Source organism: Spermophilus citellus (genome assembly GCF_964194105.1).
Source record: "Spermophilus citellus genome assembly, chromosome: 5".
NCBI lineage: Eukaryota > Metazoa > Chordata > Mammalia > Rodentia > Sciuridae > Spermophilus > Spermophilus citellus.
In genome coordinates this window covers 60,651,960-60,678,862 of record NC_138186.1, presented here as the reverse complement: position 1 = coordinate 60,678,862, position 26,903 = coordinate 60,651,960, and the positions used below count along the sequence as shown (strand labels likewise).

Below are 26,903 nucleotides of genomic sequence, written 5' to 3'. Positions count from 1 at the left end.
AAAAAACTAATAAAACAGAAAATAAAAAAATAAAAATTAAAAAAATGAAGTCTTAGAGATCCATTTTCTTCTCTTCCAGTAGGCACAGCTGTGCCCTTCAAGCCGAGCTTCTGCCCTCTGTGCCGACAGCAGTCCCTGGGCATCTCTCAATCCTGTTAATCCAGAGCTGTTTCTCTTCTCTGGCCCCTCCTCTTCTTCCTCCTGCCTGCCAGCTAGACACCCCGCTCACCAGAGGCGCTCTCAAGGATCTGGTTACACTTGAAGCCCCACTGCGTGCCCTATTTCCCGAACGACTGAGCACTTTCTCTGTCATTCATTCAAACCCCAGGGCTGTGTAGCGGTGATCTGGGAACCGACAGTTTAATTTGTCCGGATCCCTTTGGTGGGCATGCCCCCGGGAACTCCGGGTAAGACCTTGGGTGTCACTGCTGGTGGTAGGGGGAGTTGGGGATCGAGAATCCCCTCTGCTGCCCTCGGCACCTACAGTCACACCCACACTGCTGGCGGTAGTGGGAGTTGGGGGTCAGGAGTCTCCTCTGCTTCCCTCGGCCCCTACAATCATGCCCACACTGCTGGCGGTAGTGGGAGTTGGGGGTCGGTAGTCTCCTATGTTTCCCTCAGCCCCTACAGTCACACCCACAGAGCTCTGGGTTGAGATTTTTGAGGTTTCCCGGCTGTATGTATCTGGTGGGTGTGGGAGTCACACACCTGCTAAAGCCGATTCTGCTGGGAAGGGATCCCGTCCACCGAACTCTCGTGTCGTCACCTCTCTGCTATGGCAGGCCCCAGACTCCTTGCCGGAGTGTCCCATGGGGGGGGGGGTGGGTCTGGCCTCTCTCTGGTCTGACCCAGTCTCGGTTGGTTTCAGTTCTGGTTCTCTGTTTCATGAAGGCTTGGTTAGTGACCTCTTCATAGGGTCCCTATGCAGCGCCTTGCTGAACCACTTCCTACTGTGCTGGTCGCCACTCAGCGGCGGCGAGTCTGGACCTCCGCGCCGCGTGGCAGAGATTCACTCATCTGAGATAAACTGTCACCTCGAATAATCCTACAAATTCCCCAGCAGGTCTCACTTCAGTGGAATTTTGCTAGAAGTTTCTCAGCAGGTAGAATCTGAATGTATTAATGCGCCTCTTTGTCCCCGTGATTGAGGAAGTACTGAAAGTGCTGCCTCCCCACCCGCCGCCATGTTGGGTCCCTCTCTTTTTGATCTAATCTATGGTCTGCTGTTTTGGACAAGGTACCTTGAGCAGCTGAAAAGAAAGTACATTCAGATCGTATTACATGAAATAATCTATAGATATCTGTTTGTCCATTCAATTTACATTACTTTTTAGGCATAAAGAATCTTTACTTAGTTTATGTCTGGATGACGTATCTGTTTGTTAAAGATGTGTTGAAATTACCCAGAATTATATTAGTGAAGTTTATCTTATTTTTTAAGTCAAGTAGTGTCTGTTTTATATAATTAGATCCAGCATTTATTATTATTATCAGAGAGAACATTCGGCCTTTGGTTTTTTGGGAGTTGCTCACTTCGGTTAGCATGATGTTCTCCACCTCCATCCATTTTTCTGCAAATGCCATAATTTTATTAGATTTTAATGCTAGGTACTATTCTATTGTGTACATATATCACAGTTTATTTATCCATTCGTCTACTGAAGGGCATCTAGGTTGCTACCACAATTTGGCTATTGTGAATTGAGCATTGTGAAATGAACATTGATGTGGCTTTGTCCCTGTAGTATGCTGATTTTAAGTCCTTTGGGTATCAACCAAATAGTGGGAAAGCTGGTTCCATTCCAAGTTTTCTAAGGAATCTCCATACTGCTTTCCAGATTGGTTGTACCAGTTTGAACTTCTACTAGCAATATATGAGTGTGCCTTTTCCCCCACATCCTCACCAACATGTATTGTTGTCTGTATTCTTGATAATTGCCATTCAAACTGGCATGAGATGAAATCTTAGAGTACTTTTGATTTGCATTTCTCTAATTACTAGAGATGTTGAAAATTGTTCATATAGTTGTTGGTTGATTGTATATCTTACTTCTAAGAAGTGTCTGTTCAGCTCCTTAGCTCATTTATTGATTGGTTTTTTTTTTTTTTTTTTTTGGTGATAAGTTTTTTGAGTTCTTTATATATCCTGGAGATTAGTGTGCTGATGTGTGTGTAGCATACCTTTGCTCCCAAAATATAGGCTCTCTGCTCACCTCATTGGTTGTATCTTTTGCTAGAAGAAGCCTTTTAGTTTCAGTCTATCCCGTTTATTAATTATTGATTTTATTTCTTGCAATTTAGGAGACTTGTTAAGGAAGTTGGGGCCTAATCTGACATGATGGAGATTTGGGCCCACTTTTTCCTTTATTAGGCATAGGATCTATGGACTAACTCCTAGGTCCTTGATCCACTTTGACTTGAGTTTTGTACATTGTGAGAAATAGGGGATTATTTTCATTTTGCTGCATATGGATTTTCAGTTCTCCCAGCATCATTTGTTGAAGAGGCTATCTGTTCTCCACTGTATTTTTTGGTGCCTTTGTCTAGTATGAGATAACTGTAATTATATGGGTTTGTCTCTGTGTCTTCTATTCTGTACTGTTGGTCTACATGTCTATTTTGGTGCCAATACCATGCCATTTTTATTACTATAATTTGTGACATAGTGAAGGTCTGGTATTGTGATACCTTCTGCTTCACTCTTCTTGCTAAGGATTACTTTGGCTACTCTGGGTCTCTCATTTTTCAAAATGAATTTTGTGATTGCTTTTTCTGTTTCCATAAGGAATGACATTGGGATTTTAATTGGAATCATATTGAGTATTTATAGCACTTTTGGTAGTGTGGCCATTTTGACAATATTAATTTTGTCTATCCAAGAGCATGGGAGATCTTTCCATCTTCTAAGGTCTTCTTCAATTTCTTTCTTTAGTGTTCTGTAGTTTTCATTGTGGAGGTCTTTCACCTGTTTTGTTGATTTCCAAGTATATTTTTTTTTAGGCTATTGTGCATTGAGTAGTTTTCCTAATTTACCTTTCAGAGGATTTATCATTGATATACGAATGCATTTGATATATGGGTATTAATTTTATATCCTGCTACTTTGCTGAATTAATTAATTCTAGAAGTTTTCTGGTGGAGTTTTTTGGATCCTCTAAGTATAGAATCATGTCTTCAGCAAATAATAATAGTTTGAGATCTTCTTTTTCTATTCATATTCGTTTAATTTCTTTCATCCAGTTGCTCTGGCTAGAGTTTCAAGAACCATGTTGAATAGAAGTGGTGAAAGAGGGCATCCCTGTCTTGTTCCAGTTTTTAGAATGTTTCCATTTATTCTCCATTTAGAATGAAGTTGGCCTTGGGTTTAGTATAGATAGCTTTTACAATGTTAAGGTATGTTCCTACCGTTCCTATTTTTTTCTAGTGTTTTGAACATGGAAGGGTGCTGTATTTATTTTGTCAAATGCTTTCTCTACATCAATTGATATAATCATATGATTCTTTAAGTCTATTGATGTGATGAATTATATTTATTGATTTCCATATGTTGAACCAACCCTGCATTCCTGGAATGAACCCCACTTGATCATGATGCACTGTTTTTTAATATGTTTTTATATGTGAATTGCCAGAATTTTATTGAGAATTTTTGCATCAATGTTCATCAGGGATATTGGTCTGAAATTTTCTTTCCTTGATGTGTGTTTGCCTGGTTTTGGTATCAGGATGATACTAGCTTTGTACAATGAGTTTTGAAGGGTTCCTTCCTTTTCTATTTCATGGAGTAATTTGGGGAGTATCGGTATTAATTCTTTGTTGATTTTATAGAACTCAATGGTGAGTCTGTCTGGTCCTGTGCTTTTCTTGGTTGGTAGGCTTTTGATGGCATCTTCTATTATTTTCCTAAATAATTATCTTATTCCTTTATTTAGTTTTCTGTGTATCTACCAATAATTCATATCCAGCTCTCAACAAATGTGGACCCCCTATCAATATAAAAACGTCATTTCTCACAATGACGTGTTTTGGGAATATCTTTCCCAGATCTTTCTGTCTGCTTGCTTTAGAAGTTGCTCATCCTGGGATCCACGGTCACATCATGGAAACTTCCTTTTATTTCCCTTGGACCCCTTACGTCCCACACAACTTCCTACAAAAGAGTAAACCACTGAAAGGGCATCCTTTTTCTTGGTTTATTCCCTTATTTTGCTGGATCACATTCTCTATTAGCCTTGTAAAAAGAGACTGTGATTGGTGTATTTGTATATAATTTGCATGTCTTAAATTACCTTACTCAATCTTGATAGATTTTAGCAGTGTGAAAACTTTTGGATTAGAAATTATTTAACCTCAGAATTTTGAAGACATTTCTCCATTATTTGCTAGTGTTCAGGGTTGTTAAGATGATATTCTAATTATTTAACATTTACAAGTGATCTGTTTTTCTGTTATCTCTGTAAATTTTCAGTATTGTTTGTCCTTGGAGTTCTGAAGTTTTATAATATGTCTGAAATGTTTTACATGACATGCTCCTCTCCTCCACCTTGGCTACTTCTCTGATTTCATCCCCCAAGCACTCTCCCATCTTTCAGTATGCTGTGGCCATGTTAGCTTCCCTTCTTTCTTCCAGCATGTTCAAGCACAGTCTTCCCTCAGGACCTTTGTACTTCCTATTCCCCCTGTATGGAGTATTGTCCCAGATATCTGTGTGATTCACCCTTTTATTTCCTCTGGATTCTGTCCAGATGTTACTTTAATAATGAGTACTGCTCTGATCTGATATGAAAAGTTTTTTAACTGTGTAAAATAACCTACAACATCTATCCCCAGCATACTTTTTTAAAAAAATATTTTTTAATATTTATTTTTTAGGTGCAGATGGACACAACACAATGCCTTTATATTTATGTGGTGCTGAGGATCGCACCCAGGTGCCGCCCGTGCTAGGCGAGCGCTCAGCCTCTGATCCACAATCCCATTGCCCCCCCCCCCCGCAGCATACTTTATCCTTTCTTAGTTCTTATTTTAGCATAGAAGTTAACATAACTTGTTAATTTATTATTTGTCTTTTCACCACTAAAATATAAGCTCCATGACAATATAAACATTTATATATTTTGTTCAATGTTATATCCCACTTCTCAAAAAATTATTATTCCCACTTCTCAAAAAATACTCATGAATGGATAAGTGAATATGATTTGGGATGGTCTTTTTTCATCCAACATGTCTAGCATTTAGTAGAGTTATTTGGAATATTATATTTTTATTTCTGGAATATTTTTTGAATTTTTTCTTTAATCATTTTTTTCTCCCTCTTCGAAAACTTCTGTTTTGAATGATGAATACATATCAATCCTCTAATTTTCTTTTTAACTTTTACATTTCTTGTCTTAATAATAATATACTATATAGTAGGACTAAGTGCTTCAGAAAAGCAAATAAAAGTGCTAAGTGGGGCTGAGGTTGTGGCTCACTGGTAGAGCACTTGCCTGCCACGTGTGAGGCCCTGAGTTTCATCCTCAGCCTCACAGAAAAATAAACAAAATAAAGTTGTTGTGTCCACATATAAGTACAAATATTTTTTTAAGAAGTGCCAAGTGAACTTTCTACCCATGGTTATTTGTGAATCTGTAATAAATACTTACCACTTGGCAATATCATAGCAAACTTAGACTTCTAAAAGAATGTCTTAAAGAATCGCTGTGTATTTTAATAATAGATCTGTTACAGACCATATGAAAAGTTATTTACCTATTTTTAAAAACAAAACATTTGAACTGGAATATTCATGGAATTTTATCAGAGTTTTATATCTTCATAAAAATTTTATTAAAACCTGCTAATTTTGCCTGAGTCCAATAATGGTGAATGTTGATTGGGCAATTATTTCACATATTTAGATATAGTTTACATGAAGAAACCATTAAATATTAGAAAATTAGCTATCTACTAGCTGTGGAATTAGGTGGAAACAAGGAATAATTGTCTGACAGACTTGTTCAAATCCTCTCTTCTTATTTTAATGTTGTGATTTACTGTTCCCTTGTATGTAAAATGTTTATCTGAAAAAAAATCTGTAAAATACTAGTATCACCTTAGCTTTACGTTTTTTTTCAAGGATTAGAAGAATAATTTTTCAGAAGTATGTGAATCAGTGAGACATTTCATAGTATACTCAACAAGTATTAGTTTATTCTTTTTGTTATAATTACTGATGCTGCCCTTTCTTTAATTAAGTTGTGGAATCTAGAATTACAGTGTTCATCAGTGGACCACATTATTTATTTGGCAGAGTACACTTTCCACCCATTTCTATTTTAAAATTTTCTGAAGAGAAATATTTTTAGAAGGTGACAAAGAGCATTCCACTTTAAGCATTTGAGGGGTAAAATGGTCCTGGCAAGTTTATCCTTGTTAAGTCTAAAGACTTCATGATATTGGATATCCTCAATTTATCCCTTCATCCCCTCTTTGCCCTAAATACTCCTGTATCCTATTTGGTTCATCTCTTAGATCTGTCTTGCCCTTTGCCTTTTAGCTGAGTGTGGCCATTAGGTCCTGAGTGGCATTAATGTAAAATCAGGGTTGGTTGTATCCCTGTCAGGTGAACTTCTCTAAGCTTCCAGGTTTGGGCAACTACTATATCCCCCTGCTTTTCTAAGCCTAGTTTTAGAAAGGATTTCTTGCTGTTAGTTGGAGGTGGGCTGTATTAGAATAGTGGCATGTAGGTACCATACTATCCCTGGTAGTTTCCCTAAACTACTCAGATTTAAAAATAGTTCCTGTGTTAAACTCTTCTGCAGTTACCCAGTTAAACTCTGCTTTCTGTTTTTCTCCAAGCTCCTACTGATAAACATGTATGCAAATAAATATTAATGATCCTCCAAGATGACTTAGACACACATATATTAGTTTAAGTTCATCCAGATATATTCTGAAAACTGAGTTTTTCTCCAAATCCTGATTAAAGACTAGGAGATACAATCTGAAATGCCTTTAGGCTGGAAATTAATCATGGCTAGTATTCAAACATTAACTCCAGATGACTATGGATATTTTCTATAGACATTTTATATAATCTATAGAATGTTATTGGAACTCTCAAAATTAATAACCTTAAAATTTGGCTTGACTTACTTGTACAACTTTTGCAAAGGTTTTATCTTAATACACTGTTCAACATTTTCAGCATAGCCTCATTGAACTTGTATATTTCAGAATAAAATTTTATAGTTGTCATAAGATCTGCTGACATTTATTATACATCTTAACTAGAAAATAATCCATCCATAAGGTCTGTTAGATTAAGGACTGTGCTTTAATTTTTATTCTTGTTTGTTTCTGTTGTTGTTTCCTTTTTTCCTTTGCTTTGCTTCTGATTAGTGTAATTTCCAGTTCCCACCCTCATGACTGTCTATACTAGGTGTTCCATAACTGTATATCAAATGAACATACCAGAGATCAGTGTTAAATTAAAAATAATTGATCTTTTACTCCCCATGCTTATATATTTCATTTTAGCCATCACCCCCCCAAAAAAAACAATAGTTGGAAGATTTGCCCCTCTGTAATATCACTGTGTTGAGAATCAAGAAAAGGAAATGCTAGATCACTATTATGTGTTGTTATTATTATATTGTTATGTGTTATTGTGTGTTAGGTATTACCATTTCTCTCTGCCTTTTTTCCTCACTTATTTTTAATATCTCTGCAATATAATTGGTATTTCTTCTGGATCTCTTTGTTTCTTTGCTTTGGTTAGTTAATACACTCTCTATTGCATTAAGTTATTGATCACATTCTCTCAGAGCACAGAATATTACTCAGCAGTCCTTAGCCTTCCCGCTGTAGTTCTGTACCTGTTCCCTGTATCTGGCATACAACTGTTAGTCTTTCTTGGCTTTTGACAAATTACTTAAATACCACTTTACTTCATTCTAGAAATATACCTTAATGGAGAGTTTTCATCCTGGAAGGGAAACTTCTTTAAGAGATTATTACAAAACAGAAGTGATACTGGTAAACTGGCTGAAGTTACACCAGGTACCTCGGCAGCCCAATGAAAAGGGAATGTGATAGGTCTGTGCTTCAGTTAGAGAAATCCTCAGAGATATGGGGACATCTCACTTATATTTTTGAAGGCCATAGGTTTCTATCTTTTTATGTTATTTACTTTCTCATAATATGACTATGTAAGTATTGTTGAATAATTATATCCTGATATGAATGAATCTAATGCAGTATCCCAATTTTGGTTTTAGTAACCAAAGCTAAACATTTTCCCAGCCTACCATATTCTCAATGAAATCTCTTGGCCTTTCCCAAATACACTGCTGTTTCACCTTCCCCCTAACCAAAAATGCACCCTTCCTAAGCAATATCTTATGTTTATATAGTTTGTTTTTATCTACACAAGATTATTTTATTTGATCTTTACAGTGATCTGAGTGTAATATGATGTAAACTTATCATCTTATTGAGCCCTTCTTAATAACATAGTGGAATATGGGACTGACATCTGGGCATGGGAAACCTACCTGATTTTTCATTTTGTTTTACATATACACATTAATTTGGTAAATACTGTATACAACATATATTGCTTTTCCTATGCAAGCAATCTTTAGATAAAACATTTGAATAAGGGCTACTTTCTCAGACAGACTAAGGGGGAAGTATATACAAATTATCTCTATTCACCATATGATAAAACACAGGGCAGATAGGAAATAGATACTTTGTTAGTGATTACAGTGCTATAATCCCATTTTGCAACTGTCTTTGGCTTTCAAATACATCTGAAACTATTAGGAAGGATACTGAAATAATTGCCTATATCACCTGCTGATTTGTGTACTATGGTAACCATTATGGTAAAATAAATAATTAATACTAACTAAGAGCCCAACCTCATAACTGCCTTCCATACTCATACAGTTAATTGGGTTGGTTGTTATTTCCACTGGTTTGAAAATTGATTCCCATATGCATTTTACCAGATTGCACTATTGCTTTTTGTGATTCTTATTTATTTCTTCTCTCTTTGATGCCAACACTTAATTATGAAACCAAAAATAAACTCCACCAGGTTTAAATACTAGGATCAGATAACAAAAGCAGAAAGGCTCTTTGGAGCTCATCTGGTATTTATCTCTCTTTACTTACCACTTGAAGAACTTGAAAATGAGAAAGATCAGCTTTTTTGTTTAAAGCTATTGCTGTGAAATTGTATGAATACTAATGGATGCGTTGTATTTAATATCACAGTGATTTTTACATGAGAAATTATTAGAGAAACAATTAATTCATTATCAAAAGAAGCCAAGCCAAATAATTTTTCCATTTAAGTTTAGGTGAGAGTTACCTTACATCTTTGAAGAAAGTGATTTTAGTTATATATACTTGTGCGCGCGCACACACACACGTATCTCCATATTTATCTTATAAATATGTATTTTCATATATGTGTGTAATATATCAATACAAGTATTGATATATATTTATATATATAATATATGTATTTTCATATATGTGTGTATATATATCAGTACAAGTATATATGTATATGTGTGTGTGTGTATATATATATATATACACACACATACATATACACACACACACACACACACACACATTAGAAACTATTGTACAGGCATTATGGTGGTACACACCTATAATCCCAGCTACTCAGGAGGCTGAGACAGGAGGATTGCAAGGTGGAAGCCAACTTGAACAACTTGGTAAGACCCTGTTTCAAAAAAAGAAAGGAAAAGAAAATTAGAAAGGGCTGTGGGTATAGTTCAGTGGTAGACCACTTGTCTACCATTCATGAGGCCCTAAGGGGAATCGCAGTGGGTGGGGGAAATATAACACATTTATCCACAGAAATTATTTAAATCCTAACTTTGTTTATGGGAAAGCATTAATGCTAAATAAATGTCTGGTAATGGCTTTCAGACTTTATGAATACTAAAAGCTACAAACTTTTTTTATGAGTACCCAAAATTTTAATTTCTCTTTTCTCAATAAATGTAAATTATATTTGAGGCTTTCTATATGCTGAAAGACATTATTTCACTTAAGCATCAAGTCATAAGCATTTAAAAATGTTATGAAAAGAAAAAAACAAGATGTTATAGAAAATTTAAGGGGGGGGTAGTATCAGGGAATGAACTCGGGGACACTCGACCACTTAGTCACATCCCCAGCCCTATTTTGTATTTTATTTAGAGATAGGATCTCACTGAGTTGCTTAGCACCTCGATTTTGTTGAGTCTGACTTTGAACTTGTGATCCTCCTGCCTCAGCTTCTGGAGTCGCTGGGATTACAGGTGTGCACCACCAGGCCCAGGTAGAAACTATTTTTAAGGTAATGGTTTTTAAATCTTATTAAACTAGCATGGAGATTATTCACTGTTAGACCATAAAATGGAGGCATAGGAATCTAAGTGCTCTGAAACACTCCAATATCCTTTAGTGACCAAGAAAGCCACACCTTCACTGAGTATCACAGCATATCTCTTCTGCCTGCTTCACACCTAGCATCAGAAACTGCAATTCTAAAAGTCTAAAATTGGCTTTCTGCATATATTTTCTTATCTAAAAAACATAATCATAAAGTTTTATTTGCTAAAACAAGGGTAGTAGTAATACAGATAATATTAGAAATCAATTTTCTCAATCCCCCTAATTATTCTTTGGCATTACCTTCTTTCCATTTGGTAAGGATCCCAATCATTATATTGGTCTGTGTGTGGTCTGGTGTAATTTGATGCTTTTAGTGCCCTGATCTCAACATGGGGATTTAATTCAAGACCTATGTTTATTCCTACACATTCTAGGGTGAAATGAATTCAAGCTATCTTATGAAGAATAGGGAAGAGTTCTGGAAATATAGCAATAAACATTGTTTTTTATCTGTTATATTTTTGGCTTTTGAAGAAATAAGAAATAGCTATAACTTTTTCCTAGGGTACCTTTTTAGAAATGTGAACAGAAGGAAATGAGGAGGAGGGGTGCAGATTCATCAAGAAGTATACAGAGCAAGAGGAGGCATAGAGGCATATTACATGTAGACAAGGAAAGCACACATTCTGTAAGCTACCAAAAGTTTTTATGTTTATAAAATTTAGGAAATGCAAGTGAAATGTATGTCTTAGGACTTTAAAAATATAGAACTTTTTAGTGAGATCCTAAACAACTTAGTGAGTCCCTGTCTCAAAATTTTAAAAAAATTAAAATTAAAAATTATATATAATTGTCTAGTTACTGAGTTATAAAAGATAGTTCTAAATTATGTAGTACAGATTCAAGATAAGCTTCCATCTTTCAGCAATTTTACTGTATCTTAATTTAGATACTTAAGTAGATTGTATTTTACTGTCAATAGTTAAATAGTAGTTAACATTTTAAACAGTATTTATGTAATTAACAATATTGTACTTCCAACTATAATCTAGTTTTAGTAGAGAGTGGTGTATACGTTTTAGTATAATAAGTACAGTTATTCTATATTATTTAAACTGGAATCTGGTTTAATGCTTTTATATTAACTTTTAAACATTTCTAAAATACCCCTTTGCTTACTTTTAAAATATGGATACATTTAAACTTCAAAGTTGCTTATGAATGGCTTTTATGCAAAGTAGGTTAAAAGAAAGTATTCAAATCTTAATACTTGCTTTCCTAATTTCACATTTAAATGAGTAACCAAAGAATTATTTCATGTCGAAGTTGCTATCTTCAGACAAATACAGAATCATTGTTTTTTGGACATTTGTTAAAGCCTTGTAAGATCACATTGATTGTGGTTTGGTAATTCTTTTGAAAATAAATATATTTACATATATATGTCTATATAAGAATTCTTTGAGCCCTGAAATATTGATAATTACAACCGTATATTTTTAAAATGTTAATGATTTGACTTACTATTCTAAAAATAAGAGTAAGAAGCAAAACTTCTGAAGTTATACACCACTTATAGCAATTTATATACTTGTTTACATTTCAAATGTTAAAGACAGTGAAAGACCAGATACCAAGAAAAAAATAAAGCGTCATATGATAGGAAAATACCAGGTCAAATATCTTACATTTTTAGGGTTCTGAATGTTTATTTCATTTAGTTATGACTATATTTCCTTTAAAACACTTGCTTTTTTTTGAGTGGTGGGAACCAGGGATTGAACTCAGGAGTACTCCACCACTGAGCCCCATCGCCAGCTGTATTTTGTATTTTATTTAGAGGCAGGGTCTCACTGAGCTAGTTAGCACCTTACTTTGCTGAGGCTGGCTTTGAACTTGTCATACTCCTGCCTCAGCCTCCCAAATACCTGGGATGACAGGTGCGCACCACAGCACCTGGCCAAACACTTGCTTTGTTCTTAGTTGTTAGGCTATATGTGTATATAAAGCCACTGGCTTACATGTTTTGATCCAGTATTTTGTTTTTGAACCATTCATTTGCCAGCAATGGAAGAGATTTTTATAGGTAAATACAGATGTGTTTCACCTTATTGGGGGTCACCTCCTGTTAAGCTTATCATCAGATGAAAACATCCCAAGTCAGAAATGCATTTAATATGCTTAATGTACCTCAGAGCAACACAATACATGGCAGTATATCAGTTGTTTCCCTCATGATGGCAAGGCTAGCTGAGTATCACCGGAGCACAACAAACCTGCATACTGCAATCATGGTACCATTTCTACTGAATGAGTAGTGTTTTCACACCATTATAAATTTGAAAAAAAAAATTGTTAAGTTGAACTTTGTAACTTGGGAGACATCTGTTAATATTTTTATGCATAATTTTTTTCAATGCAACATCAGGTTTAATTTGGTGATCACATTTTCCTTTATTCTGAATAAGAAATAATCTTGGAGAGAAACATGAACGCCTGGATGTTGAAATTTTATTACTAAATATAACAGTTTTGTATGTCTGGACATCTCTCATAAATATGTCTTGAGTGTTGAATGAGATAATATGTAGAATATCTGAAAGATAGGGTATTACATTCAATAAATGTTAGAATTAAAAATGGAGTTTAACCTTTTGATTAAACTTGAGTGGAACATGTGCTTTTATCAAAGCTCTCAACACCCCAGTAAAAAACAGCACAATCATCTATAAAGGCATAAACCCACAAAGACACAGAAAATGAGAATTGTCAAAAATTCTGTTAGGTTAAGGTAGATAGAAATAACAGACCTGAGAAAAATAAAGCCATTGGAACATAGGAAAATTCAGGATTAAAGGCCTCTAAAGTTTTAGATGAACTAAAAACAGGAAGATTTATAGAAAGAAAAGGCAATAATTTATACTAGTGTCCTATCCAAACTATATATCCAACAATTCCTTTTCCATTTTTGTAAAACAGAAAAGTTTTACTGTCTTGAGAGGTTTAATAAAAAAAGATTCATAGTATCAGATCCCAGGGACAAGTCCACCAATATTCAATTAATAGACATTCCAGGAAGAACCCATAAAGCAGAAGGAAGGAAATTTTCACGAAAATCAAAGAAAAATTTCCAGATGTAAAGGACAAGAATATGCAGATTGTAGTATCCCTGTGAGTACCCAGCAAAATATATGAGGAAGACCCTTACCAAGGCATGCCTCATGAAATTTCAGAATTTGAAGTATAAAGAGGGCAGCAGTAAAAGTTTCTGTGAAGAAGGAGAAAGTCTTATAATGGCTTAGAAGTCAAAATACATGTGACTTCTCATTAGGAACATGTTAAGCTAGAAAACAGTTACAAAGAGTCTTCAAGGTTCTGAGGGGAAATGATGTTAACCTAGAATTCTATTCTTAGCCAGATTATCAGTTCAATATGAAGGTGTCATAAATACATTGTAGTCATACAGATATTTAAAAATTTATTTTTTAAGAACCCTTTCTCAGCTCTAAGAGGTCCATTTCAACTGTGGAGAGAGATGATGTAGTTTGAGTCCATTCTAATTAACTCCCTATTTAAAAAGAAAAAAATTGCCTTTTCATCAAGATGGCACTGAAAGCAAAGAAGGAAGCTCCTGTCCTTCCCAAAGCTGAAGACAAAGCAAAAATTTTGAATGCTAAGAAGGTAGTGTTAAAAGGCTTCCATAGCCACAAAAAAGAAGATAAGATCCACTTGTCACGTAACTTCCAGTGGCCTAAGACATGCAGCAGTAGAGGTAGCCCAAATATCCTTGGAAGAACTTCCCTGGAAGAAACAACTTTGACCATTAGACTATCATCAAGTTTCTTCCACTATTGAGTCAACCATGAAGATTGAAGACAACACCACACTAGTGTTCATTGTGGGGCTCAAGCACAACAAACACCATTTTAAACATACTGTAAAGAAGCTCTGGGACGTTGATGTGGCCAACGTCAATGACCTGATCAGACCTGATGGAAAGAAGGCATAAATTTGACTGGCTGATGATTCTGGTGCTTTGGACATTGCTAACAAAATTGGGATCATATAAACAGATATGTAAATATACATTTTTTTCAACATAAAGTAAAAGAAAAAAGTCATCTTTTTTTTTTTTTTTTTTTTTTTTTTTTTTTTTTTTTTTTGCTACTGGGGATTGAACCCATGGCCTTGTGCATGCAAGCACTCTACCAACCAAGCTATAGCCTCAGCCCCAAAAGTCATCATTCTTTAAAGGAATGTAATGTCCAGACTTCTTATAATATGACAGTCCCAATATCTCAGATGAAGTCCCAGATTACTTAAAATATGAAGTATAAGGAAAACATGACCCATACCAAAGGGGAAAACATATTCAATAGAAGTTAACTCTGAGATGTCTCAGATGTTGAAATTAATAGACAAGGATTTTAAAGCAACTATTATAACTGTACTCAAGAACTAAAAGGAAACTTTAGAGCATTTGTTCTACCAAAATGAGAAAGTGCATTAAGAAAGATCAAAAGCTGAGATGAAGAAGGATCCAAAACAAGAATAGGAGAGAGTCTGGAGAGCTCCAGGTGAGATCTCATCTAAAAACAACAAAAAAATAAAGCAAGAAATCCAAGTGTATTTCAAACTGTCAAATGTCTCCTATGAAATAGTATTAGGTTTACTGGGGAAAAAAAAGTACAAGGAAAACCAAGAAGAAAACATATTATAAAAGAAATTTAATTATAGTGGCCAACCTGTTTATAATGTCTACATATACATAATAATATAAATACTGGTGGTTAATTTGACAAAAATTACAATTTATAGGTAAGATCAGAATAAAAGGAAGAAGATGTTTAAATTTGGGGCATTTAAAAATTCTGAATATTTTTCACCTCTTGTAATAGTTGCAAATATATAAAACTGAAAATTAAAAACTTACAAGTTTATTTCAGATATGCAGACAACAAAAACAAGCTCAAAAAGTTGAAAATGTTTGCTGATGAAAGCAGGATTGTGGATTGGAAAGAAATATGGCAAGGTTCTCCTATCTGTCCTTAAAAAATTTATTGTATTATTTGATTTTTACTGTTATATACATGTTACTTTAGATACTAACTTTTTAAAATTGGAAGCTTAATACTTATAATACACATAGCATAGAGCCTAGTACAACTTAGGTACTTGACAAAGGGGTGGGAGGGGAAGGAAGGGGGCATGGGTGTAGAAAAGATGGTAGAATGAGATGGACATCATTACCCTAAGTACATGTATGAAGACACGAATGGTATGAATGTACTTTGTATACAACCAGAGATATGAAAAATTGTGCTATATATGTGTAATATGAATTGTAATGCATTCTGCTGTCATATAACAAGTTAGAATTTTAAAAATGAAAAATAGGTACTCAATATATACTAGCTATTATTATACCAAGATTATTAATTCTAAGAGTCATTCAAGTCCCAAAGTACCTTTTTTAAATGAAAGAGAATCATAAACCTACAAATCCAGAGAAGTTACTCACTGTACCTAAATGTATGCTGTTACTTGATAGTAAAACCAGAGTTGTAATATATATATATTTTTAACTCCAACTTCTTGAGTCACATTGTGGAAAATTCAGAGAGGACCTTTGAGGTTATTTGTGGCTGGTAAATATGATTGTAAGCAGGACTGTCCTTTCATAGCCCAGGCTGGAATCTACCCTGGTTAGATAGTTTATGCTTGATAGATGGACAGATGGCTAGAAAGACAAATAATTTAGATCTGGCAATAACTTAACCTAAGATCCTACCTTTTCATTATAATGAAACAACGCCTGTCTTTCACTATTTATCTTCACAAAGGAAAATACCTAGGATTTGGGGAAAACATAAAGAAAAGAGATATACCACAGAAGCATTGTTGAGATGTACTATTTTCAATGTCTTAATAATTGGGGAATTTTCAGCTTAATTGTTGTACATTTAAAACCCTATGAAACTCTAGAGAAATCTGTCTGCTGAATATATGTGGGCCCCAGCTTCAATATAAGTGTATGGACTTCATGTAGCTCTTCCTTATATTATAGATAGAAAACTGAAAATATTGGAGGGGAAAATAGGTCGCTGACACTTAGCAAATAATTATAAACTGCCTTTTGGGGATTTGTTATCCTAGACCTAGAAGTTTTACTTGAAAGGGAATTAGGAGATGGGAGTGTTAGGAAACTGGTTGAGGTAGATAAAAAAGAAACTTGGTAACAAATACAATTAAAAGATTGTGCACTGAGCATTTACATTTTATGGTTAGGGTATGTGATAAACATTGTTATATGAAGATAACCATAGCTCTAATTTCTTTGAGAACATTATTTTGAAGCCTATATTTTAATAAGAACATGCTGCATCTTTTAAGAAGAATCAAGAATTTTCATAATTTGAATATACTACCATATTAGGATTCACACCGTTATGGAGGCCAAGTCCCAGAAGAGCCAACTTGTAGATACGTAGTCTGAAAGTTGGCAGCCTCCAGACACAAGAAAAGGTGATGTTTCTTTCAGGTGAATGCACACAGCAAAAGAAGACCGACGTCCCAGCTCAGTTAGGCAGAAACTATTTCCTCCTGTGCAGCCTTTTCTACTCTATTAAGCTTATTCAGATGCTTGACTGTCTGGATGAGGTCTGTCCACTTAGGAACAATGCTGTGGTTTGAATGTCCCCTCCAAAACTCATGTTTAAAATTACCACTGTAACAATATTAAGAAGTGGGGCCTATAGGAGTGACTAGGCCATGAGGACTCTGCTCTCATTCATGGATCAATTCTCTTATCGTGGGAGTAGATTAGTTATAGTGGGAGTAGACTAGTTATACTGGGAGTGGGCTCCTAGATTAAGGATAAGTTTGGCCCCCACCCTTTCTATGTCTTGTACATACTCACTTTTCCTTCCGTCGTGTTATAATGCAGAATGAATGCCCTCACCAAATTCTAGCACCATGATTTTGGATTTCACCACCTCCAGAACTCTGAGCCAAATAAACTTCTATTGTTTATAAACTACCTCGCCTGTGGTATTACAGCATCAGAAAGTGAGCTAAAACCAGGCAGTCTGCTTTACATGGTCTATTTGCTGATTCACGTTAATCTCATCCAGAAGCATGCCCATAAACACACCCAGAATAATGTTTGACCAAATGTCTAGACACCCTGTGGCCCAGTCAAGGTGACACATAAAATTAACCATCATAAATACACAGACAAAAATTATTGGAGCTTAAATGTGGAATTATATGAGAGGAAAACAAAAAATGGAATGGAATGAAGATATAGAGGGAAAATCTGAGTCATTCAGGGTAAAGACCACTCTTATGTTAGATAATAGTGAATTATTTTGATCTCCAAATAAGAATTGAAGATGATATTTGAGTAAAGTCATCGTAGCAGTTAAATTAGGATATTATGGGGCTGGAGTTTACTCAAGTGGTAGAGTGCTTGCCTCATATGTGTGAGGTACTGGGCTTGATCCTCAGCATCTCATATAAATAAATGAATAAAATAAAGGTTCATTAACAACCAAAAAAAGTATTAACTTTAAAAACTTAGGATATTATGCTTAATAAATATTGTAATGCCTAGCTTATATACTCATTAATAATATAATCCAACACTATATTTGAGGGAGATCATGTTAGCAGTTAAGATGAATAACAATTTGTAGGCATTGCAATTTAGAATCCAATAGTTTAAAGGTCCCCTAAGGTTTGCCAATCTGTTTTGTAAGATAGTGCTGTTATATTTGTTTTGCTCTTGCTGCTAGGTGTACATGGAAATTTTTAGAAGTATTCCAATGATAATACATTTGTTGATGTAGATACTTTATTTACCTGATCCATTTGATCCCCTCCTTTGGTAGAGAAGAAAAGGTCAAATTACTTCATGGGAGAGTAATTTTGAAGCATGGGACACATCAGAATTGGACAGGCCCTGGTAAGATAACCTAGTGATAACTTTCAGTGCCAGTGGCATACTAACTAGGCGGAGCCCTGGGTGTTCTAGGGAGTGCTGCAGTGCTAATGCGAGTAAGAGTATTTTATTAGTTGAGAGTAATTAGAAAATCAGATAGATAAATTTTGGCTGATAAACATGACAACTTTGGAGAAGGTGATTTATCATGTTGAACTCTCCTGTGTCTTTGTTTTCTATTTTCACTATCTTTCTGGTTGTACTGTTTAACACATTTTTATAAACTGACATTTTAAACAGTGTGATAGAGATTATTTATATGTAGTATGGGCAAACCATATATTAATTGGGGGATACATATTTCTCCTGATCCTTTCTTAGCATGAGTGAACTTACGTATATCTACGTATTGATTTTCAGTTTTCAAATCACTATACATTTAAGAACACAAAAAAGTTACTTAATGTACAATGCTGTCTCTGGTTCTCTCTGTGTGTGCAGCCAAATGGATATGCAAACCCATGTTGTTCGACACACTGACTGCATGTATTTTAGCTGATAGAAATGTTTGTATTTGAAAAAGGATATGTATACATATTTTCCTGACACTTTCAGTTTTTAGAAAAAGTATGTTCATACATTCTTAAAACTGTTGAGTTTATTTTTGGATAGATACATCATCTTTTAAAAAACCTTTTCCCCAAGATTTCTTTTTAAATGGTTAAATTTAAATTTCTATATTTAGGTAGGATTATGTTTATATACCAACCACCAGTATCCAGGAAATTCAGTGGTAAATCTGACAATAAGGAGTTTATAGTCTGTTTTGTAGTCTGTATATTTACAGAAGGTTTGAAGCTTATTTAGTAAAATTGTGTTAACATTGAAGCTAAATTTCCTCAGCACAAATGCACTGTTTAATTTGATATAATTGTTAAGATAACAGTGCCACTTTTAAGAGATTAGGAATATGTATTAGATTTATTTCTTTTAAAGAATAATGCATTCAAGAACAGCTTTGATATGTAAAATGTTTATAATATTTCATATTGGATAAAGTTGCTTCAGTGTAATCAGCATGGCTTGATCATATTTGGAAAAAGTTACAGGCTCATTTTTGTAGTGTTTTCTCCAGCATCTTTATTTTTTTCAGATGGATGTATTTTATGTCCCTTCTAACTAATCAAAATAAGAAACTGAGTTTGTCTTTGCCAAAAAGTAGAACTATCATTTTTCACATTCTTTTATTTTCCAGGTCAGTTTCAAGTAAGATTGTGTTACTAGGGCTTCAGAATTCCTGCAAACTTGACTTTGTAGATATAAAGACCCAGATGAGCATTTCAAGGGGAATCTAACTTTTCATGAAGTATGTTTCGTGTTGTTGTGCATTCCAGATACAGTTAACTTTTTGTGTGCATGTGATTAGTGTGGAAAGAAATTAATGTAGTCCAGTATTATGATTTATGGACTGAATCCTTTCCTCACTGAAGACTTGCCAAAACTAAAAGTATTTTTTTTCCTTTGGATATTAGAAACAGCTACTGTTTTTGTTGATCTTTTAAAGTTCTGAATGGGGCTATTTCAAATCATACCAGCATGGGAGCTCAGATTAATAATATACTTATTCAGCTAGTGATACTGAGTGAAACCATTGCTCACATGGGTATGAAGGATAAAATTTCATAAAATTATTTTCAGGTGCATTAATGCATTTCTGGAAGCTGTGTATGATTTTTTCTATTGCATGAAAGAAATCAAGGAATTCTGTTTATTATATCAGTTACAGGTGGGCTCATAATTTAATTGCATTTTTTTTATATCTTAAAACATAGGATATTTTGCTTTTAAAAGCAATAATGTGATTGCTGAATTACTCCCAAGGTTTTTAGTTCTTAGTATATTTATCTCTCTTGAGGCATCATAATTATACTGTGTTTAATTTATATTACTGAGAAAAATTCCTAAATTTCCTTTATTAATAGTTACAGCAAGCTGCTGAAGTTTCTCAGCTGCGGGGAGCAAGAGTAATCTCTCCTGAAGATCTTCTGTTTTTGATGCGCAAAGATAAGGTAACATAAAACAATTTCATTGTGTTAAAATTCTAGTCCTGGTGTTTAATTGAACTCATAAGGAAACTGTGTCCTTATTATATAGCTTTTCATTTTGAATCATAACTGTCAAACTAATGTTTTAGTCTATAGTTTACACACCAGAATAGATATACAGGGAGAAAGGCACATATGTAAAGACACTTGTGTCAAAATGTGCTCACAACTAATCCTCACTTATCCTTACATGTCTGTGTAGGTATTTTCTTTTCTTTTTGTTTTTTGTTTTAAGTACTGGGGATTGAACCCAGAGATGAACCCACATAGCCATATCCCTAGCTCTTTTTATTTTTTATTTTGAGACAGGGCCTCAGTAAGTTGCTTAGGGCCTTGCTAACTAAGTTGCTGAGGCTGGCCTCACACTTGTGATTGTCCTGCTTCAGCCTCCCAAGTCACTGAGATCACAGGCATGTGCCACCACACCCAGCACAATTTCTATTTTTTAAAAACATCTCCTTTTTCTGTTTAAACTCTTGGTATTAAAAAATTCACACTGCTCTTTGTCTAATTTTATAATTATTTTCCGAGTGTAGCTATTTGAAAATAGTTTATAATATTTAATATGTTTTAGTTAATCATCTCTTAGTTAATAAAAAATATAAAGGGAGAAAAATAATGACTTCACTCTCAAGAGATTATGATCTGGTTTAAGAAATCTTTATGATTTGAAGAACCACTTTGAGGCTTACCAGAATTTCAGAGTTATATGATTTAGATGGAGAGTCTGAAGGATTTGTTGAAGTTGGGATTTCTAAGGTGAAGCTTTCGCAGTCCTGCAGACAGGACCAAATAACCCAGGATGTTGGTTCAGTAATCAAGGCAAAATATGATTAGTATGGTGACTGGAAATGAGAAGGAAGAACTCAGATAAAAGTAAGAATTTACAAGATTTGTTCACTCTTTTTTAAAACTTTGGAGATTTTTAAGGAGAAATTCACATCAAGTACTACATAGCAGTGGTGCTGAGAGGAAGAAGCCTTGACTGCTATTGGCAGCAAGGAGACCCTAGAGCAGAGATTCTTTATAAAAACAGCTGGGAAACTACAGAGTTAGCATTAGCTCCTTGTAGAACATTTTGTCAGGTTTTTGTTTCACTGGTAGAAATAACAAAAGATCAGTACATCCTACATTCCACTCCAACATTTTTTCTTGCCCTTTTGTGGAAATCAAAATTTAAATCATATTTAAGCTTCAGAAAGATATACCATTTGATACTACTTTCTACAGTTCAAAAGGAATCTTTTTACCAATAAAAGACATAGGTCTTAGGTGATAGTTGCCAGTTTTCTCATCTTTCTCTTCAGTATAATAATTTTATTTATACACTGACATGTTTCAAGAATTTAAAGTAGATAGGTGAACTATCAGATAAAACAAAATGAAAATACCAAGTGGAATCAGAACAAAGAGAAAAGAAGGGTAGCCATCCATGGGCAGGTGGGTTTTTTCCTCTTAATAATTTCTAGTTTTGCCAGGTGCAGTGGCGCACACCTGTATCCCAGCAACTCGGGAGACTTAGACAGGAGGATCACAGGTTCAAAGCCAGCCTTAGCAAATGTGAGGCGCTAAGCAACTCTGTGAGACCCTGTCTCTAAATAAAATACAAAAAAGGGCTGGGGATGTGGCTTAGTGGTCGAGTGCCCTGAGTTCAATCTCTGGTACCAAAATTAATAATAATAATAATTTCTAGTTTACATTCAAGCAGTAGTTATTGACTGCTATGTTTTACATATTGACTAAGCAGCTTCACCTTGTTTCATGAATTCCTCACAAATAGGCATGTTAGGGAGGTACTTTTCTTACTTTCGAAATGAATAAACTGAGATTTAAAAGTTATGTTCTACTTCTGGCTATGCTGAACTTTGGTTGTAAGACCAATCTTTACCTCTGTTTTCCTGTATATAAAATGATAATTATATTTGTCTATGTCTCAGGGCTATTGAAATGCTTGTGAAGAGCTTTGCAAAATGTGGTACATTTCAGTTATTATTAGAAATTTTGGACAAGGGAGCCAGGCATGCTGGCACTTGCCTGTAGTCCCACCTACTTGGGAGCCTCAAGGCAAGAGGGAAGACTGAATGTTCAAGGCCTGCCTGGGTATTTTATAGCAAGACCTTGTCTCAAAAATAGAAAAGGACTGGTGATATAGCTCAGCGGTGGATCAACTTGCCTAGCCCAAGGCCCCAGGTTCTATCCTTAGCACCACAAAACAAAATGAAAGAAAGAAAGAAAGAAAAAGAAGAAGAAAAGAAATCTTAAACCTGAAGGTCAGGAATCAGTCACAACGTCTTCTGAGTGTAAATACAAAACAGATTACTACTACGTATTACCAGTCACTTTTAAAGTTAAGTGGTATTGTAGTTTTCTAATAAATCTGAAGAAGGCCATCATTAATATCTAACTATCATTCATGATCTTTAAGTTTTTTAAAAATAGTTTCTCAGGTTACAGCATAGTTTCACCAAAATATTATACACAAACCAATTCTTCTGGTGAAAAGATCTCAGATGATAGAAAAAATAGATGTAAAGGATACATATATTTTTTAAAACAATTGTTATAAATCCATTATCTAGATGTTTATGAGTCACTTTTTAAAAATAAAAATTTGTGTATAAAAATTCTACAGCATAAGAATACTTAACCTTAGTATGGCAAATGTGGTATTTATTACAATCTTCAAAAAGAATTTTAAAACTTTTTATAAGACACGCAAAAAAATAATTATTGTGATTCTGGAACATCTGGATACTTGCATAAGATAGGTAATTTTAAAACTACTTTTATTTTAGCATTTATATTTCATTTAATGACTACATATTTATTTTATAGAATTGTTCTATAGATTGCTATATTTTCTCCAGTGATTCTGGGTTACTGGTTTATTAAATTTTATTAATCATAGTAGTCCTTATTAAATAAAATGAATATGTATGTAAGTTTTATTATTTACTTATTTCATGTTTTTAATAGAAAAAGCTTAGAAGACTACTAAAATATATGTTTATTCGAGACTACAAATCAAAGATCATCAAAGGCATAGATGAAGATGATCTTCTAGAAGGTAACCAAAACAAAACACTAAGATAAAAACAGTAGCTGTGACACATGTCTGTTGAATGACACATTATTTCAAAGTTAATGTCAATATCCCCTTCATATTAGGATATATATATATATATATATATTTTATATACTTTATATATATATATATATATATATATATATATATATTATATACTATATATATATATATATATATACACATATATATATATACTATTAAAAATAATACAGTTTGGAAATTATCCAAATATTTAGTTGTTGGCAGTTTAATATTGTGACTTTCTATTTAGATGACTTCATCAGAGTTTGTTTCCTTTTAATAATTTGTGTACTGTTTTATATCAGAAAATCATGACACAAAGAAAATTGTATTGATTCAATATAATTGGTTTTTGCAAGAGTGATTTTTCTGTGGTGGCTTAGAGAGCCAGAAAAATTTTGTATTTCTGTGTGTTTAGTTTTGAAATTGACATGTACAGGTTTTATTTATTTGTAATAAAATGTATCTGATGTTTTATAATATAAAGTCACCTCGTTCTGCTCTGTTTCTAACAAAAAGCATAATAACAGCTGGGTACAGTGTTGCACACCTGTATTCTCAGTGGCTGGAGATGATGATACAGGAGGGTCAGCATCAGCAATTTAGTGAGGCTCTAAGCAACTTAGTGAGACCCTATCTCAAAATAAAATATTTTAAAAAGGGCTGGAGATGTGACTTAGTGGTTAAGCACCCCTGGGTTAAATTCTCAGTACCTTCCCTCCACACCCCTAAAAAAAAGGTAATACAAAGTAGAAAATTTTCTTTCTCTGATCTTTTGAAATCATTTCCCATTTTAGAATATTTAGTAAAATATTAATGTTGCAAAATCAAATATTACTAAGTTGAAAATAGATAAGTACTTATTTCTGAATAAAAATAAATTCATAGGCTTTATTTAAAATAAAACTTATTTAGAAATATCTTAAGAAATAATTTATGTTATTTATAAGTATTTTGTGAAAGAATCCATTTTTAGAAATAGCAAACTATTTTAGAAATAGTTTGATTATAATCATTATACAATTGTGTCCATTTCTAATAGATAAATTAAAAAATAAGAAACTGACAAAATACTAGCTAATGAATATTTCCAAAAACTGAGGTTAACAATTTTGAAAAAGAACCAGTTATTTTCATTTTCTGTCAACAAATGATGTGAAATAGCCTTGAAAAAAAAATGTTTCTAATTAAATATATTACACAGTATCCCATATTTAACACTACAGAACTTTTCTAAAATTTAATTCTGGAAAACTGTTGTCAAGTGAATTTAAAGTTTCCTTTTATTGACTGCTTAAAGAATCCTGACTTGGAGTAAAATAGACATGGATTCCAATCAGCCCCACATATTTCTCTGTATGTGACCTGTAGAGTCAGTTTTCTTATTTCTAAGAGGAAATTGTGCTTCTTAACATGTAAGTTCTTTTGAGAGTTCAACATAATATTCTAAAAGCATTTCATACATGTGTGTCACTGAATAAATGATAGTTAATACCATGCTTTGAATACCTAGAAACTTAGACTAATAAGACTACTATTCAGTTTTGCTAATACCAGAATTTGATCTGATGTGCTCTTTTTATTTATTTGAAATCATTCCTCTTAATCTTCATTTATAAGCTCCAATTTTGTGTATCTTTTAAAAAGTCCACTATTTTTTTTTAAAGTTGATATTAGCCAGGTGCAATGGTGCATGTCTTTAATTCCAGCTACTAAGGATGCTGAGGCAGGAGGATTACAAGGTCGAGCCCAGCCAGAGCAACTTGGGAAGATCCTGCCTCAAAATTAAAAAAATAATAATAATAAAATAAGATAATTAAAGGCTAGGCAATATAGCTCAATGATAAAGTACCCCTGAGTTCAATCCCTAGTACCAAATATAAGAAATTTAAAAATTCTAAGACAGCCATCTGTGAAGACCCAACAAACAACATCATACTTAGTGGTGAAACACTGGGTACTTTATTTCCTGAGATCCAGAATAAGACAAGGATGTCCACTTGTGCCACTTATATGTAACATTGTGTAGGAGGTTTTAGCAAGGGTACTTAGGCATAAAAAGAACAAAGGACATCTATACTGGAAAGGAAGAAGTAAAATTATCTATAGATTACATAGTCTTATATATAGAACATTCTTAAGAAACCCACTAAGAACTGTTAAAGCTAATAGACAAGCTTAGCAATTTTGTTTTGTTTCTGTTTTTGTTTGAAACTGGCAATTGAACCCAGGAATGCTTTACTACTGAGTTACCTTCCTAGCCCTTTTAATATTTTATTTTGAAATAGGGTCTCAAGTTGCCCATGGTGGCCTCAAACTCATGATCCTCCTGCCTCAGTTTCCCAAGTAGCTGAGATATGGGAAACTCAGTGAGTTTTGATCATAGAAATATACAAAAATCAAGCAGATTCTGATAAATTGGCAATGAACCCTCCAAATATGAAATTAAGAAAACAGTGCAGTTTGCAGTAGCATCAAAAAGAACAAAATATTTTGAAATGAATTTTACCAAACACCTCTAAGACTTCTACATTGAAAATTACAAAATATTGTTCAAAAAAAGAAGGACTAGATTAAAATAGGTATCCTGTTTTTATTGATTGGAATACTTATATTGTTAAGGTGGTAGTACTCCTCAACTTGATCTATGGATTCCACCTGCTTTTGGTAGAAATGAGCAAATTGATTTTATCATTCACATGAAACTTTCTGATTCTGGCATAAAATGACCCATTTTCTAGGATATTCAGGACTCAAAATAGGTAAAACGATCTTGACAAAGAACAAAGTCAGAGGATTCATGCTTAGTGATTTCAGCTCCTGCAAGAATCAAGACAGAATGGTACTGATAAGAGGATAGACATATTGATCATCAATGAATAACCATTTGGAATAAATTGAAATTGAGAAACCAGAAAAAGCCTTCACATTTAGGGTCAATTGATTTTTTTTTTATTGATTATTTATCGCATTACATAGTTCATGATATATCATCTTTCATACATTAGACTCAAATTGTGCTTTGAACTCCCATTTTCACCCCAAATACAGATTGCAGAATCACATCTGTTACATATTCGCATTTTTACATAATGCCATATTAGTGACTGTTGTATTCTGCTACCTTTCCTATCCCCTACTACCCCCCCTCCCCTCCCCTCCCCTCCCATCTTCCCTCTCTACCTCCCCTGCTGTTGTTCAATTCTCTCCCTTTTTTTTTTTCCCTCCCCCTTGCCCCTCATAACCTCTTATAATTTTATGTATCCTTGAAGGTCTCCTACCATTTCCATATGCTTTCCCTTCTCTCTCCGTTTCTCTCCCCCCATTCGTCTTTGTT

At 34.0% G+C, this 26,903-nt stretch overlaps 1 protein-coding gene across 2 annotated transcripts in view; it reads left to right on the top strand.

Moving 5' to 3' along the window:
• The window catches only part of SUPT3H (SPT3 homolog, SAGA and STAGA complex component), a gene marked incomplete at its 3' end in the record, with an annotated part of 501,076 nt that overhangs the window by 311,739 nt on the left and 162,434 nt on the right, over positions 1-26,903 (top strand). For both annotated transcript variants that reach the window (XM_081296142.1, XM_081296141.1), the window contains exons 4-5: positions 20,335-20,421; positions 23,434-23,524. In XM_081296142.1, the coding sequence (XP_081152268.1) occupies positions 20,335-20,421; positions 23,434-23,524 (178 nt within the window). The remainder of the gene's footprint in view (positions 1-20,334; positions 20,422-23,433; positions 23,525-26,903) is intronic.